General features: G+C 42.0%; 5 protein-coding genes across 8 annotated transcripts; 2 read left to right on the top strand and 3 right to left on the bottom strand.

Moving 5' to 3' along the window:
- On the top strand, positions 1,200–4,474 carry LOC110430481 (E3 ubiquitin-protein ligase RNF38-like). Its single transcript, XM_021448192.1, has 2 exons — positions 1,200–1,971; positions 4,294–4,474. Exons 1-2 carry the CDS (start codon positions 1,316–1,318, stop codon positions 4,472–4,474), a joined length of 837 nt encoding a protein of 278 aa, XP_021303867.1. The 5' UTR covers positions 1,200–1,315.
- Positions 4,226–8,436, top strand: LOC8080103 (GPI mannosyltransferase 3). 2 transcript variants are annotated; one of them, XM_021447644.1, is made up of 9 exons: positions 4,226–4,759; positions 4,974–5,091; positions 5,601–5,705; positions 5,800–6,122; positions 6,422–6,703; positions 6,794–6,974; positions 7,087–7,238; positions 7,344–7,506; positions 7,978–8,436. In XM_021447644.1, exons 1-9 carry the CDS (start codon positions 4,527–4,529, stop codon positions 8,062–8,064), a joined length of 1,644 nt encoding a protein of 547 aa, XP_021303319.1. In that variant the 5' UTR covers positions 4,226–4,526; the 3' UTR covers positions 8,065–8,436. The 2 variants fall into 2 exon arrangements, with proteins under 2 accessions (XP_021303319.1, XP_021303320.1); XM_021447645.1 differs by having other exon boundaries at positions 4,228–4,759; positions 4,974–5,201.
- On the bottom strand, positions 8,676–12,113 carry LOC8080102 (uncharacterized protein At2g02148). Of its 2 annotated transcripts, XM_021447648.1 has the most exons (9): positions 11,896–12,113; positions 11,434–11,557; positions 11,315–11,339; positions 11,001–11,230; positions 10,758–10,920; positions 9,904–10,024; positions 9,742–9,804; positions 9,257–9,523; positions 8,676–8,973 (listed from the first exon to the last, which is right to left on the bottom strand). In XM_021447648.1, the coding sequence occupies exons 2-9, from the start codon at positions 11,549–11,551 to the stop codon at positions 8,872–8,874; spliced, it is 1,089 nt and encodes a 362-aa protein (XP_021303323.1). In that variant the 5' UTR covers positions 11,552–11,557; positions 11,896–12,113; the 3' UTR covers positions 8,676–8,871. The 2 variants fall into 2 exon arrangements, with proteins under 2 accessions (XP_021303323.1, XP_021303321.1); XM_021447646.1 differs by having other exon boundaries at positions 11,001–11,339.
- On the bottom strand, positions 12,772–15,171 carry LOC110430480 (putative exosome complex exonuclease RRP42). The gene is given in 6 exon segments (XM_021448191.1): positions 12,772–13,302; positions 13,304–13,399; positions 13,798–13,899; positions 13,901–13,945; positions 14,881–15,069; positions 15,154–15,171. Coding segments are annotated over 6 exon segments (591 nt in total). The 3' UTR covers positions 12,772–13,161.
- LOC8067495 (putative 4-hydroxy-4-methyl-2-oxoglutarate aldolase 2) lies at positions 15,322–17,237 on the bottom strand. 2 transcript variants are annotated; one of them, XM_021448449.1, is made up of 2 exons: positions 17,014–17,237; positions 15,322–16,043 (listed from the first exon to the last, which is right to left on the bottom strand). In XM_021448449.1, exon 2 carries the CDS (start codon positions 16,021–16,023, stop codon positions 15,517–15,519), a length of 507 nt encoding a protein of 168 aa, XP_021304124.1. In that variant the 5' UTR covers positions 16,024–16,043; positions 17,014–17,237; the 3' UTR covers positions 15,322–15,516. The 2 variants fall into 2 exon arrangements, with proteins under 2 accessions (XP_021304124.1, XP_021304125.1); XM_021448450.1 differs by having other exon boundaries at positions 15,322–16,040.

Below are 19,708 nucleotides of genomic sequence, written 5' to 3'. Positions count from 1 at the left end.
ACTGAAGTCCTTTGAACTTTTTCAATGGATCACAAGGAATTACGACTTTTTTAGTGGCTCGCAAGGATTTCTCTCTATATCTAAGAGCATCATCAAGAGATTAGCTAAATTATTTTTTAAAAGTAAGTTTGGCTATTGTTGAAGGAAAAACGTTTCTAAGAGCAACTCCAACAGATATGCTATCCATGTTATCTAGGCTATTTTTACATTTTTAAAGCAAACATTAAAGTCCAACACGTATGCTATCTGGTTTGCTAAAATATCAAGTTTGCTATTCCTAAACTTCCGCTTGTCATATAGCATGTCATCGTCATTAGCTATCCTATATAAAGGCTGTTGTGGAACTCTATGTTTTGATTGAGTTTTGTATTTTACGCAATGGCTAAATCTTGTAGTTTAGAATATAATTTTACCTAGTCTCTTGAAGATGCTCTAACAGACTATGTAACACAACTCTCCAAATTTAGTAGCTCTTCATCCCACCTTATTCGAGCCTACCTCACTAGCCATCATTTATAGAGTTTGTTGGAGTACTCTAATATTTTTTGTTAAATCTATTTTAGAGAGTAGTTAAATTAGTAAATTTGGCTAGTCTTTTTGACTAATCTCTTAGAGATGCTCTAATAGGTGGTAGTTAAGGGAAGACAGACAAAAAAATAGAGGGTGAGAAATTTATTTTTTTATTGTTAGGTATAGATTTGACAATTATTGTTCAATTATAGACTAACCAGACTCAAAAAATTTGTCTCACAAATTATAGATAAATTATGTAATTAGTTATTTTTTATATACATTTAATGCTCAACATATGTGTCGCAATATTCGATATAATGAGAAATCTTGAAAAGTTAAATCTTCAAAAGTTTTTAGATTTTAGAGTGAACTAAACAAGACCTAAAGTGTGACATGATTACAATTACAGTGGCGTACCATGAATCTCAAAGTGCAACGAACGACGGTTTCTGGTTGCGGGGATACGTATTCCCTCGGACACGCGGACATCCCAGAGGTCGCGGGCCACGTACGTACGCGACACGTACGTACACTCCAATCCGCGTGGTGATCGAGTAGTACACGGGAATCGGAATCTGCTAGCCGCCGCCGCGTGCGCTGCTGAGGCCTCCTTGTTGCTTTTGCTCATATATATCGATCATTCCATCCATCCGCCGATTTAGTTTGCCGCCGCCACCGCCAGCATCACCGTCCACCGCGCCTACGTACCGGCCGCTGCCTCCTCCTCAAGTTAATTAGGGTCCTCGATCGAGCGGGCCGGCGCTCGACGGCGACGAGCGAGGTTGATCGGCCGGCGAGCGAGATGGAGGAGGGGTTTTTAGCACAAGTTCATTTGCTAGATGATGCCTGGTGGTCCCAGTTCTACGATCCGACGTACATGGACATGCTCGATCGACAATCTCGGTATCAGGAACCACCCCATGAGGATGTGGAGGAAGATGCCCTAGCCTTGGCATTGGCCCCCTATCTTGATCCTCACTATGGCGACCGTCACCGTGGTCGTGATCGTCACCATCATCATCACCGGTCGCCGCCGATCTCGTTCCAACAACCGCGATCCCGTCCGCGATCACCATCTCCATCTCCAGACGCTACTACTCGCAGCAACAAGCGTGCTTGCATCCCCGCCTCCGACAAGGCCATCCTGGGACTCAAGGAGGTGGTGCTCACCACCACGGACGTCGGCGACGACTGTGCCATCTGCCTCAAGGCTTTGGACGATCGTCCTCCGGATCAGGAGGAGGAGGAGGACACGGCAGCACCAGCAGCAGCTGATGCAGAGACGACGACGACGGCGGCGACATCGGCGCTCCGGGCCATGCCCTGCTCTCACATCTTCCACCAGCACTGCATCTTCCAGTGGCTCCGTCGCAACGCTGTCTGTCCTCTTTGTCGCCACCAGCTACCCACCATTGACGACGACGACGACGACGATGATGATGATGAGGCCGATGATGATGATGATGATGAGGAGGAGGAGGAGGAGGAAGAGGATGAGGAGGAGGAGGAGGAGGAAGAAGAAGAGGAAGAAGAGGAGGATGAGGATGATGATGAGGAGGAAGAGGACGATGATGGCGATGATGATGATGAGGAGGAGGAGTAGGAGGTGGTGGTGGAAGGCGACGGCGACGACAACCCCAACAGCAGGGCGGGACGACAAATGCAGCTCTTGTTGGAGGAGGTGGAGAGGACACGACGATGACGACAGATCAAGTGAAATAATAAAAGCAGATGGATGATCTCGTGCGCTGACCACTGAGAGGAAGGAAAAACCTATCGATCGCAGCAAAATCCAATGCAATGCTATGCTATGTGGTCTTAGAATGTTCTTGTGTGTGTGTGTGTGTGTGATTCATCATGCATTCAACGATTGTATGTATAATGCAATAAGCAAATAAATACGCTTGGTTTCAGATATATTTACTCTTTAACATGCATGCGTCGTGCGTCGACTGGAATGGCCGGTATTATGTGTTAAGAAATGCAGCAACAAATCTGCCGTTGAATGCTGCTGCCGTACGTGGCGGATGACTTGCGAACGAGTTCGAAATCTGAGTGAACATGGGGGGCGCAACGACGACGAACAAGCCAATCGCCAAAGCAAGTCACCCACCAAACCTCACTAATCGATCACACTGCTACTGAGCTAATTGCACGTTCGTGGACAGACTCCGCGCGCGGATCATGCTCGCAAGATAGGTTAGGTTAGCTGCGCGTCAATGCCATCAGATTTACTATATTAATGAGAACAGTATTTTTCTGAATCTTAAAACAGTAAACAGTATGACAACTGCCATTTAATTATTTTTTGGTTACGCATGTTTTTGTATATAATATAGAGAAAGATTTAATACAATACGCTTTACCAGCTCCCTAGGTACTGTGTCAACGGAGATTTACATGGATGTTTGGATCCTCTGTTTTTTAGGCAAAGCCGGAGCATTCATTAAATATGGGTAAAATTACGACCATGAGACTAGGTATTTTGCCACTCGACCACCTAATTATCACGGGATACCAAGCGAGCACAAGTACGAGCTAGCTTATTACAGTTTCTACTAATAAAACGAAAATCAAAACTATCAAAGCTCCAGCTAAGTTCCTCCATCTGTCCAAGAAGGGAAGAAATCTCAGATTTTTGCTGTGATCGGTTCACCCATAGGCTAACCAGGACCTGACAGTCCGTTTCTAGAAGTAGCATGTTGACGCCTTGATCCTTTGCTAGTTGCATTCCATCGCAACATTCCAATGCTTCTGCTGCAAGAGGGGTCAGACAAAACTCAAACCATTTGTTTGTGCCCTCGCACGTTCTACCATCTTGATCCCGAAGCACCGTACCAATCGTCGCAGACCGATTCCCTTCATAGAAAGCTACATCAACATTACATTTTGTCTAGCCTGACGGAGGCCACTTGGATCCTCCCTAATGTACTATTGTTTAACTATTATTCAGATTAAATAGGGTGAGCAGTCAATTAAACAGAACCGAGTTTCTGATTAAATGAAAATGACATTACTACTAGTGTGTAGCGTTTAAATAGACTGACTACACGACTAAGGTGGTCTTGGGAGTTTCATGCGCTGCACTAAGCATTTGTAGTTGAAGGTCGAAGCCCTATGGAAGAGAGGCTTGGAAGGCTCACTTCTGGCATCTGCCAGTGCTTCCACGGTTCACCGCCGATGTCAGTAGACGCGAATCGAATTGAATCAAGCCGAGGGGGAGAGCAATCACCTATAGAGCCAGTCTCAATGCATGTTTCACGAGAGTGTCATGCATATTAAATAGGGTGCCACAAAAGCAAAATTGCTGACTTGGCAAAGTCATTAAAAAAAGGAGTTTCATCAGATGAGAGAGGAGTTTCATCCTCATAAAATTCCTATGGCTCGGTTACCTAGTTTATAGTCTTGGTAACTGTGTAATGAAACTATACATTGAGACTGGCCTAAGAAAGAACCCGGTGCACCACATGCGAGCCGGTGGAACCACGTGAGAGGCATTGAAAGTGGCGGCGCGAGCGAGCGTACGTGGTGGGTGGAGGCGGATTCGATGGAGCCTGTGGAAAATTCAGCTCAAGAAAACTATAAAATTTCAGATAAAAAAGCAACATGCTTGTTAAGAACAAAAGTTGTAGAAGTACAAAATAAAAAATCAAGAAATGCCACTGTTTGAACCAATTATATCTTCAGCTTCACCTACTCTTCCATCCCAGCCACACTGCCCTAAGGCCGCCTGGCCTGGGCTGAGACGCTGGGTGGCTGTTGGGCTGCGTCTGGTTTCAGGAGAGGCGCCAGGCCCATGATGCCCCAATCCCCGATCTCCACCCGAACAGAAGCAGCGCCGCCGCCGTCTTCAACCTCAGCTCCTCGGCTGCTCGGCCTCGCTCGTCGCGTCCTCTCGAGACGCCAGCTCCGGAGTGGGGAACGGGTGCTCGGCCACAGGGACCTAGGGCGGCCGCCCTAGTGGTGGCTCCGCCTCGAACTTCTGGCCTGGTCGGTCGGCCCGGCCCCTGGTGATGAGCCACCGGAGACGATCTCGCGCTGCCGGCTCGCCGCCTGGCGACGCCGGTCCGGCCCCTACGCCGGAGAAGTCGGGGCGGATTCAGCCGAGGGCGGTGTTGGGGTCGGACCGGAGGGTGCTGGCGCTCGCGCTGGCGTTCCGCGCAGCCAACGCGCTGCTCGTGCGCACCTACTTCAACCCCGACGAGCACTGGCAGTGCCTCGAGGTCGCCCACCGCGTCGCCTTCGGGTAACCTCGCCCTCGCCCTCGCCCTCGCCTTGCCGCCGCTGCTTGTTTCGCTAGTTTTAGTTACAGTGTGCCCCGAGCTGGATCGGCTTGCTGCTCACCACTGCTTAGCTCGAGGGAATGAGATGGTTTCCCTGCGAAATCAGGGTAGCATTGTTTTTCATGGGAATTTGATGCCCAATTGCTAAAACTTTTGTTCTTTTGTGGTTGGGTGCAGGTATGGTCACCTTACATGGGAGTGGAAGCGGGGGCTGCGAAGTTACCTCCACCCGTTGATCTTTGCTGCGCTCTACAAGATCCTGGCGCTACTCCACCTAGACACTCCATGGGTTATGGTAACATGTCAGCTCTAGCAGAGCATCAATTCAATTGCTGGGAGGATGGTGAATAGTCACAAGCCTCTGGGGCTAGAATTGTCAGGGACCATGATTTCTATTTTCTAGGGGTAGGTTATTATATGACAGTACTACCAGGAACAAAACTTCTCTAATCAAGTAATCAGTACCTTGGGCTGTCCCTTTTTGAAAGAAATATTCAAGATCAAGAATTATTCTGAAAAATGACTTGGAACTCAGTTTGAGTCATTGTGTTGGCCTTGTGATACCAGCCTCTTATCATAATAAACATATGAAAACGTAGTTTAATCTTAATTATAAAGTATAAACTACCAAATTGCTAGCTTAATTTGAGCATCAAGCTCATGAGAATCATGCGAGTCTGCTCCAACAACATAACTCAGTACATTCGTCCTTAGCTCTCTACTCAGTTAGTCAGCTACTCAGCTTCATCCCTTTCACTTTCTGAGGAGGAGCATTTCCTTAGCTGCTTCTCTGTTCTCCTGTAGGTGATGGCTCCCCGTCTCCTGCAATCTGTGTTTGCAGCTTTTGGAGATCTCTACTTGTATAAATTTTCCAAACTTATTTTCAATGGTCAGGTTGCCCAGTGGGCAGTATCCTTAAACTCATCTATATATCTATATGATTTTCATCATTAGTATATGAATACAATGACCTTGGATGTCAGCCTTAACAAACTGTTTGCAGTTATTTTCCCAGTTGGTTAACTGGTTCATGTTTTTCTGTATCACGCGGACTCTATCAAACAGCTTGGAGACTGTTTTGACTGTGGCTGGACTCTATTACTGGTTTACTGCAATAGAGTCTTCCAAGGCAACCTCAATCGTTTCAAAGCAGCATGCTGTCTGTGAACAAAGTGCCTCATCAAGAAAAGTGGCTCTTCTGATAGCAGCCTTGTCCTGTGCCATTCGACCAACAAGTGCTGTAACATGGCTATATGTTGGTCTTTTGGATTTTATTCAGATGAAATCAAAATGTCGTTTTGTCCTTCTTGATGTCATTCCAATAGGGTAAGTTATTGTTAAAATTCATGGCAACTTTCTATGTTCCGTTGTCTAAGATTTTGTGAATTTCACTACACTGGCTTATCTTTATTGTTTCTTGATTTTGCACACTGGACTTATGCACAATGCTGACATTTTTTTTTCAGTCGTCCATGTCAAGTCCCACCCCCACCCTCAATTCTTTGTTTTTTGTTTTTTTTTTGGGAGGACGTATGTTGCTTATTTGTTGATTCTGTTGTGATGCCATTTTTTTTATCTTTCCCAATGTATGACTATTCGATATAATTTGTTTAATCTTTCTGCAGGGCCATTGTCCTTGCAGTAACAACACTCCTTGATTGGTGGATGTTTGGTTCCCGTGTTATAGTACCACTTAATTTTTTGAAATTCAACCTCTTCTCTTCGGGAGGAGACTACTATGGAACACATGTCTTCCACTGGTACTTTACACAGGGTTTTCCATCCATGATTTGGACATTCTTACCATTTGCAATGTACGGTATTGTAAAGTCTCGGGAATGGAGACTTTCAGGTCTAATTGCTTGGGTATTAGGGGTTTACAGCATACTTGGACACAAAGAATTCAGGTATTCGCCTTTTATTGGAAGTGCCCTTGTAGTCAAGTAACCTCTTCTCGTTATTCACATGCTGTGATACAAATAGATTGAATACTGCAGATTTGTTCTTCCGGTGCTACCTTTAGCATTGATGTTCTCAGGTTACTGCTTAGCTGCCATGTCACAACTCAAGGCCAAAAATCAGCATGGGAAAAGAAGCCTTTCAAGGTTGCAACTTTCTGTTATTCTTCTTGTCATAACCAATGTTCCCATGTCCTTATATATGTCCTTATTCCATCAAGTAAGTTTTCCATACTTCCATATTGTTGTATTGCTCTATGCATCTAGGGATTACTTTTGTTGCTTCTCCATTATTTCCATTTATATCCCATATTCAACACTCATTGTGGCAGAGGGGAACAGAAGATGTTATGTATTATTTGTCAAAAGAAGCCCATGATGGAAGAGTGAAGAGTGTCCTCTTTCTCATGCCTTGTCACTCAACACCTTACTACTCAACCTTACATTACGATCTACCTATGCGCTTTTTGGACTGCACTCCTAGGTGGTTATTTTCTTTGTTCTTTTGAATGCAAAAATATTTAACCTTTCATATCTATACTTGTTCTTGAATACATACGTCCCTGCTGACTCTTTCTACTGCACTCAGTGATAACAAAGGGACCTTGGATGAGTCAGATCGTTTCCTTACAAGTCCATCTGAGTTTGTGGGTGGGGTTTTTGGAAATTTATCTACATTCAGTCACATTGTATTATTTGAGTCTGAAGAAAGACACGTTCTTCAGTTGCTTCTGCACAATTCCTTTCTTGAGGTAATATGCCATTGTACCTTAGATATCACGTTGTTTCTTTTTCACTTCAAGGTTCAATAGACACGCAGTATACCGCTTTCCAGCATAATTATTTGCCAAGCAGTATCTGTTACTAACTAGTGTAGGAATTTCCATGAATTTGGCAGTATTGTAGCCTTCAAGGACATTGTTTTACCGCATAACGCAACTCTACAAATTTTATATGGAGTCCAGATTAACATAAGAAATTTTCTGATTTGTCATTTTGAATTTTAAATTGCTTACAAATGCAAATATTTGGATGCCTTAACAGAAAAATGCTTTTGATTGCCCTGCTATTTCATTAGAACTACATACATACCTAGTATTTTGAAAGATGACAAAAAAACATGCCATATGCTTGATTCAGTGGGATCACACGGCAATAATGGTAGGATTTCTTGTTTCGTAACATTAGTACTCAAACTCATTAATACTTGTTATGGTTGGCAGGTGAGGAGATTTTTCCACTCCCATTTCAAGGTTGACAGAGACCTTCAGTCGTCTGTTGTGGTTTATTCACGTAGGGATGTGTTATGATTTAGTATTGATCTGGCAGAAAAGGCCTGTTAGCTCGTCTAACAATCTCCACGTGTTTCATGTTGTTTTAGTTTTTCATTTGAGAAATGAGCTGTGTTGTTCCTTTTTTATTAGGTCCAGTTAGCTGGGGTTGTCAGGTGGAGGGGCCCCTCCCTCTTTGTTCTTGCTTTTCGTTTGTGTTGGGGGCTTCGTCGGTAATCCATGGATTACTTGCGAATCCTTTGTATCGGTTACTTTGCCGTTCCTTCGGCTCTTCTTCTTAATGAAAAACGCGTGAAGTCGCGATCTCGGAAAAAAAAAGAAATGAGCTGTAACACTGTTGGATACTTCTGATATCTTGACCCCTTGAAACAAGACGTTATATTACTTGTACTCAGGTGCTTTATGACGGCATAATAATTCACAGCTTCCATTGAGTCTCTATGCCCATGATCTGTGCTTCTAAGATAAATTTGCAGCCTTAATGATTTTTATATTTAACTAAAACGTAGGAAGAGCAGCCTTTCCTAACGTCAAATGACACAAAGGGATAGTATTATTGAGGTGTGTTGGTTCATTCATTTCTTTGTTCACTTGCTCAAATATTTGGTAAATAGAGTCATCTGGTAGACTGGTAGATACTAATAAAGCAATGAATACTGTTCTGAATAAATGGAGAATGCAAATGGTTAGTAAAGGTGGTTGCATACTCTCTATTGAGTCATCTCAAGGATACACTTCCCACACAGCTTCAAGGGTGTACTAACCTATCAAACATAAGACTACAACACTACTACATCAGATTTACACACACATTAATCAAGTCAGTCACATCCCTAGCCTCTTGGTACCACACTCTGAGCAGAACTTCGATGTCACCCTTAAATATGGGGAGCCACACTCATCACAGAACTTCGCCGGGCTGGTTGGCTGAAATCGAAAAGATACCATCAAGGCATTGAATAAATAAGGACGGGAATACAGCTATGAATCTACTGTAACTCCCGCAACAATAGGATGTGGCAAAATGAGGATTGCGGACAATACAACTTATGCTCAATTGCTAAAATTTGTTCAGTACTTGAGCCATAGCAGGTAAATACAAGATTGATCTCCAAGCCCAAGCCAACATGACTCTTTGTGAGAAAAAAGATCAAAGTTCAAGTGAGGCACCATGCAGCCTTCGCCAATGATAATAAAAAAGGTTACTCACAACAATATGCATGCGTCCTCCAAGATGACCTTGCGCAACTTGCAAGCAAGATATATGCTGAGATAAATAAGCCTGCTGCTGGTGTTGGGGATTATCTGATACTGATAGATGTGGAGTGCTCGTACATTGGTGAATGGGTGGGAACTGAGTACAATGTTGCACTTGCTGCATGCTATCATCCTCTGCTTGATGGAAAAGGTGTAAAAAAGGTTGATTTTCTAGATGTTCGATAGGTCTCTTTGATGTTGACTGATGCTGATTTTGTATCTGGAACAGAGCAAGCTATGTATTAGTCAGTGAGTTAGATTGGATTAGTAGATAAACAAGATCAAGGCACCAACTACTGTCGCTTATATAACTTGATGCTGCCACAAGAAGAACAAGCTAATAAGAATTGAAGAACCAGGAGGGCAGCAGGCAGAATCATTTGCAAATGCATGTAGCTACTTGTTATTACCATGAGCGAATGAAAAACATAAAGTTACCTCGTTTGGTGAACGAAATCCTGAAGAACAAACCAATGAAGAGTTCTCATCCTCTGCCAAAGCCTAAACAAATCATATAGGGTCAATAATAACATTATAAGCAAGTAGATTACCTATTTTGGCTGCATTTTTATATTCTCTGAAGCCCAGTATGCAGCTTACACTTGTATCAGGGATGTCAAATGCTGCCTGCGGGGAGCGCCTGATCTTATGCCGTGGTGAATAGAATTTATAATCTCTTGAACAAATAGCAACTTCACTTCGACCAGTCAATCTTCTGAACCTTCAAATTTTTTGTTACAATATAGAAAGGGGAAACAAAGTCATTATTACATATCAGAGGTTTATTATGCAACCAAAAGAACAAGAATGGTATAAAAATATAAACAGAGGTTTTCCTAGAAATTGTAATCGAATTCAATGAAATTAAGGTTTTGTTTATTGACATAGTTTTCTGAACTCTTATTGTAAATTCATCCTAAACTGATGGCATTCAAAATGGCAAATATTATGGGTGCAGACGCCATGCCAGTCTTTTTTTTTTTCTCGAACACGCAGGACGGCCCAGAGCTGTGTATCATTATATCAAGAAGAAAAAAGGGGCAACACAACCACAAACAAACATAAACACCAACACATACTACACACCAATCTACTTTCAAGGAATAACCTTTAACAAAGAAATCGATTCTATAGATTGTCATAGTTAAGCCCCTTCCCTTTGGAGGCAGATAGCTTTCAATGTGATATAGAATTATCCACATTTTACATGAAGACTTTTTTTTGCCGAAATTTGTACCGTCCAAGGTATGCAATTTTGAGAATAATAAGCAAACACTAGAAGAATTTGTTTGCTCGAACCACCCCCACTATCACAAATTGAGTTAACACAAATACAATCATTGCAGAAAGGGTTAATACAGGAGTTTTCAGATACTGGCCCCCAGACACCAGGCCAACCTTGCTACAAGCAAAGGAAGCTAAACAGCTAACATTGTGTGAATTAGAAGTCTTACCATTCCGCATCTTCCATTCTCATATTTTCTGGCCTCTCTATGATCGCCAATCCGTTAATAACCACAAAACGAACTCGTTTTTCTTCTTGTACCACAAGTTCAGGAAACTTTGTCCTAGTTGCATGAGAAGTCGCTAACTCCCTCCTCTTGAAGCTGCAGTGGCCTATCTACATCGAATAAAATTTAAGAACATAACATCAGAAAATCATGTATGGGTTAAATATTTATGATTAGCCATCATACCTCTCTTTGGGAACCTCTGGGTCAGTTTCCTGTACAAGCCACCTGAAGCTTCAAGAGCTAGACCTATAGTTTTCTCATGGAACCCAATCAACGCCGCAAGACGCACATTGACATCACTCACCAAGGTTTCGTACAAGTTTGCTATATACATCAACGGCAAAGAAACCCTTGGGTCACCCTCATATCGAACCTCCTGCTGCTTTCTCTTGTTTGATTTGCCATCCACCTGGCTGCAGTCGGAGCCAGAGCATTCCACCATCTCAATAACATGCTCACATATAAAATAATCAACAACGAGGTCCAAGAATCTAGACCTTGCTGTTTCAATAGGGATAACATCTGCAACGAGGGGGGACACATTGTTACAGCACAATCGTGGGAGGGGGGATGAAAAAGAATGCAGCAAAACTCAGCCAATTTCACAGGGCTGTACCTTGAGGAGTCAGGATATCAAACGGACTAGAAGCTCTGCTGCTGTTATCAAGAGCGGACTGTCCGTCGTCGACACTGACATCATGAAGGCTTATCGAGCTAGTATATGATCCATTCATGTGGAGCTAGCAAGCAAAGGAACGGTTAAATACTCAAGCTGTGACGTACAGTACAGGATACAAGCTATCTGCGGGTAAAGAAATTGGGTTCCATTTCAAGAAAACAGCCGACGGTTTTACTACATACATAATTTAAAACAGATAAAAACATGAGTGTACAGCCGATGTACACCCGACAACTTTTGCTAAGAGAAAACGAATGCATACACTTACACTTGTGATTAGATCATATTCGAACACATACAGATAGGCAAATTGGTTGAATTAGGGCTGGGGTGCTCAGTTTCGCCAGGAGGAGGAGGAGAGAGGGGGGCCGGCCGGCCAGGGGCGGGCATACCGCATACCTGGTGTGGTGGGTGCTCCGCCGGCAAAGCGTCCGAGCTCCGAGGAGGACCTAAGCAGCTGGGAGCAGTAGGGCAGCCGGCGCGGCGGTCGCCCAGGGCAGCTGGGAGTGGGGCGGCGGCGTGTACAGCTCTCGCGAGTCGGTTCAGGCTAGGCCAACCGCCAACGGGAGAGCACGCGGGACGGCAGGAGTTGGAGAGCAGTTATTCCATGGCTATTGGGCCTCTTCTCCTTTTCCATTTCCTTCTACTTCCAACTACTTTTATTAATTTCTTTCTCTCTCTCTTTTTTTGTCACTAACTGGAGTAGGGGTCGTTTACTCATTTTAAATTTGTGTTCTAATTAATTTTATTCTTTTATTCACATAGATGAATATGTCATGAGAATTTTTCTCCCAAATCTGTAACATTTTCCCGACGATGGTTTCTGCTACTGCCGTTGATGTTGATTTATTGTGAGAGAAAAACATTGTTTTATGGCTAAAAAATAGTGTTGATTCTAGCTTAGCTTAGAAGAGTGAATAGGCACCTAAAAAATAACAAGAACTCCAAAAGCCTCTTTATATTCTTACTAATCAATAGAAATAGAGCTTTTCATTAAAAATTTACTCTCTAACATCTTTATTTAGATCTCTAAATATAGTTATTCTCTATTATGATTTCACGCTGACTAAAATGGTGAAGTTGTTGGAGGGGACCAGAAAAAGATATAGAGGGTGAAGTTATTGAAATGACTTTCCAAATGATAATTTAGAGAGTGGGTTTTGAAAAAGAATCTTAAAAGATGCTCTAAGCATTAGCATGCACTCATACGGTTTCTTTATTGATGCTATACTCAGCTCAACCCATTGATGAAGTCATTAGCATTTCACATGTCGATGGAAGATTATTGCTATCCACTTTATTCATGCCACACACAATGCAATAGTATGTCGAAATCCGATTCAAAAATTGCGTGTGAAATTGTTTGAATCCGTAGTATTTGGTACGGTGAGAGGCGCCAAATTCATCATTAGACTTAGATCATCAGACCCAAGATCCAGCCTTGTGCATATTCCACTGAGCCCAACAGAAGCAACACGATACTGTTCGTGAAGCTATTTTCCAGGATCCAAATCTTCAGTGTTTACTAATAGTATAAAAATCGAACCAAATTTCTGAACATTTCTACAGCAATTCGTCTTCTCTTCTAAGCAGCTCCCGAGGTTGAAGTTAGAACACACGAGCATTTGCGCAACCAGAGCCTCTTCCCCGGTCCTTTTCCTTTCATCACTCAGCCTCTTCAGCTTCGGCAGCAGCAATCTCTGAATCCAAGTGAGAGATGAGCTGCTGGCTGACATGCTTGGCAACAGATAGCATATCGAAGATGATGCTTGGGTCCAGCCCTGCACCTCCCCTCTTGGTAAGCCCCGCATATCTGATCATGCCTGTTGACTGATACCAACACTGCAGAACTCATCTGGGATTCTTCCTCTGAGGTGGCGTCAATGATGTAGTGCTGACCCATCTGCGATATGAAACATGTACAGGGTGTTGAATTTTATGTGAAACATAGATAATGCTTAATGCAGGCATAATAAGGCAATTGTTGCTGGTGGTGTGGCGCCCAATTGGTTGCTGGGTAGTGTCATATTCTTCAAGTGTCAATGCAGGGGCGTTCAACTGGTACAGAAATTCATAGTATGATGATACTATGAGGTATCCAAGTCTAGTGTGGCATGAATAATATTGAAGCTACTCAATATCTTGTATATAGTCTAGATAGCTCAAAACTCTCAAGATACATAAACTGGAGGTTGGACCACTTTTAAACACTTTGAACACAACCATCATGCAATCGAATAAAGCATATGTCTACTCATACTCAACACCAAAGAATAAAGAGTTGGGTAAGAAATACATTACCTTGGTTAATGTAATAATAACAGGCACACTGGAGGTGTCGAACTGCAGAAATTCCTCATCGCTTACATCAACTTCATGCTCCTCGTCAGTTGCAGCATTAATTAACAGAAACATTAACTTTTGGTATGCCTGTATCACTCAAAGCAACCTGCATGTACATGGAATGTTAGCACCCTACAAATGTGCTAATTGCACTGTATTGTGTCAAACTGTCAACTAATGTGCTGGCTATCAGGCAGTATAACTCATAACAAGGTCATTTTGAGTTTTACATTCAGAAAAACACTATCTCAAATAGAATCATCTGAGGATATGCTATGGTTGTCATGTCACTTGACCAGATACTTAAACATAAAAGTGGGATTCACAGAAGAAATGCATCAGTGAATTTTGGGGGTAGTAATTCAATCGTCTACACAGCTCATCAGGTATTGTTAAGCTAGCACAGATAAAAAGATCCATGGCGAGGAACTCTTCCTCATCCCACCCAATCATGACAGCTCCTTGCCAAGTCCACCTCACTATCCCCTGCATTCCCATCCAAGCTCACATCAACTGCTTCTTTCCCCCTTGCACACTCCTCTCCGGTGGCCTCATATCAAATAATAAAATGGGAATTGGTAAACTCTGATATACCCTATTATGGAGTTTTCAAGAGTGAGGGACTTTTGGATAGCTGAGAGCATAAGATGGAGTTATATGCTTACACCCAAATTGAAACATAAATTCAAGAAAATGAGATGGTGAATGCAGACTCCATTTTAAGGAAACTTTTTTTTTTATATAAGGGGAGGAAACATCAGCTTAAACAGCTGCATAGCGTTCAATGTGCCCGCTGACTATCTGCACAAAGTTTGTTCTTCACACTATACATGTTTGACCCGGTTCATGTTAAGGTAATTAATGTGTATCATGGATGAACCTCCATCTAATGACAGAGTAAAAAAAATTACGGCATTATTTTCGTTATTGAATTTCTAATCTTTTCCATACCAGATCCACTGATAATTGTCTATGAGGAAATAGATGACACTTTTCCACCAATAAATTTGCAAAGTGGGAAGGGTCCCATTCAAAAGTCACCTTTATTGAAGCAGCTAGCGCATCTAGCAAATTACCATCTAAACTGACCACAAGCCTATCAATGTACAGATCCCAGCAGACCTTGCCCTCAACAACAATCAGGGACGACAGATCAATTGCAGCACCTGAAATGAGAATGTTGTTATGTGACACTGACAGATGTGCTATCAATTCAATCAGTGTAGTCAACTACATGGCAAAAAAGTCTTGTTGGCATAAGTTTTTTTTAAAAGTAAAAACCGGGGGGGGGGGGGGGGGGGGGGGGTTCCCCACCTTCTCATTTGTTGGCATAAGTTTGAACTGAAAGAAAACTGTATACAAGCAAACAGACGGATAACAACATGAGAATCAATCCCATTAAAGTTTTCTTGACTATAAAAGACAATTGGATCAAAGCAGAAGAGCTGCAACTGGTTAACACACTAATCTCTAAATGAAATCTTCTCGGCAACCTCAAAATTTGAAGAACTGTCGCAGATATGAAAGTTCAGCAACTACAGCACACTAAAATCGCCTTTATATAAAATAAAATGTAGGATGACTGACAGAAATAATGGCATGGATTTATTTTTTGTATAGATGATCCATAATAACACTAACAACATTACACACATACAAATAGGCTCCAGGACCGGTCTACACAGTCAGTTCCGTCCTCGAGACAAGAATGCCATCCGTATCGGCGTAGAGCCACTCGCCATCGTAAATCCTGGTTCCAGCAATGTTGACAGGGACATGCTTCTCCCCCATCCCCTTCTTGTTTGCCTTCATAGGGTGCGAGTTCAGAGCTCGTACACCAATGTCGCAGCCATTGATCTCATCGACATCCCTGATGCAGCCATTGACCAGAATACCAGCCCACCCATTGTTCTGTGCCTGCTGGACGGGGTTGCCACCAAGAATGGCACAGCGCATGCTCCCACCACCGTCAACCACAAGGACCCTCCCGTGGCCTTTCTCCTCAAGGAACTCGCGGATCAGGACATTGTCCTCATAGACCTTCAGTGTGACAATAGGGCCGGCAAAAACCTGGCGCCTTCCGTAGATTTGGAAGATGGGCTGGAGAGCACGGAGCTCGCCGTTCATAATCAGATGAGGATTAGCATCGCATACTTCAGCGGTGGCCAATGGCAAGGCAGCCATATTTTATAGTATCACTCCTGCTGTCAGAAGAAGAGAGGAAAATAAAACACTGAGCAAAATGAATCAACAGAAGCAAGCCATTGCATGCAAAGCAACTGCAGACATTCTCCAAAGAAAAAAAACTATTTTTTTGAACGACACAGGACAGAAAAAAACTAGTAGAAGCAGGAAGAAAAAACCATTTTGAATTAAACATATAAAACTAGTAGAAGCAGGACAAAAATACGACGGTGTCCTGGAATTGAATAGCAGCAGTACAATGAACACAAGGAGATAGATTCCCCATCACTCAACTATTAAACTGATGTGGAACAAAGTTTGAGAACCATTTTCTTACTAGTATTGCATCAGTCAGTGAGCACATATTACTAACTAGTGCATTGATCAGTAAGCATCGACCTGGAGAAACATAAGACTCAGTTTTGGATGAAAAACATCAACCAACATAGTAGCCTTCTCTAATGGAAATGTCCATCTAGATTCTGGTGAAGCCAACGGCGCAAGACATACTTAAGTACACTCTATGTATTTATCTACCTTTGGCTCACATTTACATACAGAGCTGAGCTGCTGGGTTCATGAAGCTTGGGCCCCAAAGACCAAAGTGAAAAAGAAAACATACAGATGTGTGGCTCAGCCCAAAAGCTCAGAAGCTCAGAAGAGCTCTGAAACATGTATAGTTTGCTAACAGGAGGCTAGGGCTAAGTGCTGGATCGTGATTTTGTGAAACCGAAATTGTACCTTATGGGGAGTGGGGTAATTATCTAGGACTGGAGTGGATAGGAAAAGGAATAGGTCAGTTTATTTATATACATTCATAAACTCTTGCATGCATTAGTTAGCCGAAAAATTGCTACCTTGGATCTGTCTGATTAGATAATATACAGGACGAACTACTAGAATCAAGGGCGCGCCTAATAAACTCTCTCCGTTTCCTCCTAAACAACGAGGGACAGTGATTGATAGCGATAGAAGATCAGGACGACTCACCAAAATAAGCACAAACGGATCGGAGAAGGGAGGGGAGGGGAGCGGCGGAAATGGAGTGCAGTGGGGACGTGGGGTGGAGGATCCGCAGGAGTAGGATCTGGCAGGCGGCGGCGACGGTAGGGAGAGTCGAGGTGGGACTGTGGGAGTGGGATGCCCTTCCCTTCCCTTCCAACAAGTCGACCTCCACTGGTGCGACAGCGGACATACCACAGTGGACGCCACCGCTTAAGATGTGCAGTCATGCTCACACGATCTGACATGCATCCATGCTCCCACGATCATCAATAAAAAAAAATAAAAAAATAGTACTCCCTCCATCCTAAATTATAAGTCATTCTAAAAATACTAGAGAGTAAAATTTTTTTAAGTTTAACCAAATTTATATAATAAAATAATAATTATTATGATACCAACTAAATATCATTAGATTCTTTCTTAATTATATTTTTATAGTATACTCTACGTTATAAATCTTAGTATTTCTCTCTATAATTTTGGTTAAACGTGAAAATACTTTGATTCTTCAAGATTCTTGAAATGACTTACAATTTGGGAATGAGAGATAACAATGTAGTGTTTATATTCTCTCTCCGATCATAACAATGCAGATTTCCATGTAAAATGACAATCGGAGAGTTGGGATCGAGTGGCAAACAGTTAAGGATGGGTTAATTGAAACCATATGTCATTACAAATTATCACATACGACGCGTGACTTCCCCTTGGACCTGCAGGCACCTCGGAGTGCATATGTTTGTGTCAGTTGTTCGGGCTTCACCTTCACTTGGCCGTTTGGTTGCTCCGTCGTTACGTCAAATGTTTACATGTTAAATATAGACTATTTATAAAACTAAAAACACAGCTAGAAAATAATTTACGAGATGAATTTTTCAGTCTGATTTGTCTATAGTTGGACACTAATTATCAAATGTTTAGACATATATATAGAGTATTAAATATAGACTATTTATAAAACTAAAAACACAGCTAGAAAATAATTTACGAGATGAATTTTTAAGTCTGATTTGTCTATAGTTGGACACTAATTATCAAATAAGATGAAAACACTCACTTAGTTTATTGCTTGTCTTTCAGTGTTTTTCAAGACGGCTGTAAGAGCAGCTCCAATGTTGTGCCAAGGGCCTTGTTTAGTTCCAAAAAATTTTGCGAAAAGTGAACAGTAGCAATTTCGTTTGTATTTGACAAATATTGTCCAATCATGGACTAAATAGGCTCAAAAGATTCGTCTCGTCAATTTCGATCAAACTGTGTAATTAGTTTTTATTTTCATCTATATTTAATACTTCATGCATACGTCTAAAGATTCGATGTGACGGGAAATCTGAAAATTTTTACAAAATTTATAGAAACTAAACAAGGCCCAAATGGAACATGAGCCACAACAACCGAACCATCAAATAATCTATCTTTATGTCACTGCAGATGGTGCGCACCGAGCCGCATTAAATCTATCTTCTGCATGCAGCGGTACCCAGCGGTATGAAAGCAAGAACAGACCGAAGAGAGAGGACTACTTTTTGCTGTAAATGGGACCCACTAATCGATATAGCCTTGAACTTATTCGTTTTTTTTTTCTTACAACAAATTAATATTTTTTTCATGATTTATCACCCAAACAAAAGACGCTAGAGCCATCGAACCTTGTTTTGCATTCGTCTATGCTGGACTTCACAGTTTGGCCAACTCTGGAGCTGCCCTTAGTAAATGTTTCATCTGTTCTTTCTTAGCATGAATTGAGCATAAGCATTTTCTTAAGGTGAGCCCACAGGGCATATTTGCCATTGCAGAGTTTTATGACCCTTTATTAAAATTGTTCCTTCTGTTTGTCAAGTTCAACTTTGCTGGCATTTTCAGTACATGCACACATAGAATTTTAAAAGTCAACTAATAAAGGAATTAGAAAGGACAACAGTTCTGTCCTGAACAGGTCTGAAACTTTTTTGGTAAGTTAAGGATTATTTGATCCTATATACACTCACAAATATTTACCTTTTTTTTTGAAGAATTAGCATGCAGGACCTCTGCTATGTTATAAGGAGAAGAGCAAGGTCCTATTACAAATATTTACCATATATCCTTGCAGCTTCTAGAGTATGAGTATCAATATCAACCAAGAAAGAGACTGCTGCGTATCATGCACAGTTTGTCTTTTTTGGGTGTTTCTTCTCTCTCCCGGAATACGTGGACTGCCAAAAGAGCGTATTGTCACCATGAACCAGATAACTGATCGAACTAGCTAGGAGGTCAACGATACATCAGGAGAACTTATCGTCCTCGGTAATCATTTCCATGGTTGGTCACTTAATCATAAACTACGTATTGAACTTCCTCTATGTTTTTCTATTCATGATGAGCTATATTATACAAAGAAACATTATATAATAACACAAGCTGTATGAAAAAAAAAAAGAACGTTTCCAATATGAAAATAAGAATCATTTCCATGGTTCCTTCCCAAAATGTGCTCCACGGAGCACGGTCCCGCGTTGCTGTTCAGGACCTCTGAATGTCATTCTGAGTCCACAAGCTTTAGGTTTTTTTTTGTGTGCGTTGGAACGTGGGGGATTTTTCGGTTTTCTGTTTTTTTTTCTTATGAAACTGAGGCCTTCTTTAGATGTGAAATTTTTTTGGATTTCGCTACTGTAGTACTTTCGTTTGTTTGTGATAAATATTG

Source organism: Sorghum bicolor, chromosome 9 (genome assembly GCF_000003195.3).
Source record: "Sorghum bicolor cultivar BTx623 chromosome 9, Sorghum_bicolor_NCBIv3, whole genome shotgun sequence".
Lineage (NCBI taxonomy): Eukaryota > Viridiplantae > Streptophyta > Magnoliopsida > Poales > Poaceae > Sorghum > Sorghum bicolor.
The sequence above is the reverse complement of the archived record's forward strand: the minus strand, read 5'-3'. Positions and strand labels throughout refer to the sequence as shown.

What these genes read in the sequence shown, in the direction of transcription:
- LOC110430481 (XM_021448192.1), top strand. Translation starts at nt 1,316, where the DNA reads ATGGAGGAGGGGTTTTTAGCACAAGTTCATTTGCTAGATGATGCCTGG. An exon ending in GATGATGAGGCCGATGATGA is followed by an intron (nt 1,972 to 4,293) that starts TGATGATGATGA and finishes GTCTGGTTTCAG; the next exon opens with GAGAGGCGCCAGGCCCATGA.
- LOC8080103 (XM_021447644.1), top strand. Translation starts at nt 4,527, where the DNA reads ATGAGCCACCGGAGACGATCTCGCGCTGCCGGCTCGCCGCCTGGCGAC. An exon ending in GCCCACCGCGTCGCCTTCGG is followed by an intron (nt 4,760 to 4,973) that starts GTAACCTCGCCC and finishes GGTTGGGTGCAG; the next exon opens with GTATGGTCACCTTACATGGG. An exon ending in GTCAGGTTGCCCAGTGGGCA is followed by an intron (nt 5,706 to 5,799) that starts GTATCCTTAAAC and finishes AACTGTTTGCAG; the next exon opens with TTATTTTCCCAGTTGGTTAA.
- LOC8080102 (XM_021447646.1), bottom strand. Translation starts at nt 11,551, where the DNA reads ATGAATGGATCATATACTAGCTCGATAAGCCTTCATGATGTCAGTGTC. An exon ending in AGAATGGAAGATGCGGAATG is followed by an intron (nt 10,025 to 10,757) that starts GTAAGACTTCTA and finishes AAAAATTTGAAG; the next exon opens with GTTCAGAAGATTGACTGGTC. An exon ending in GAGGACGCATGCATATTGTT is followed by an intron (nt 8,974 to 9,256) that starts GTGAGTAACCTT and finishes TTTCGATTTCAG; the next exon opens with CCAACCAGCCCGGCGAAGTT.
- LOC8067495 (XM_021448449.1), bottom strand. Translation starts at nt 16,023, where the DNA reads ATGGCTGCCTTGCCATTGGCCACCGCTGAAGTATGCGATGCTAATCCT.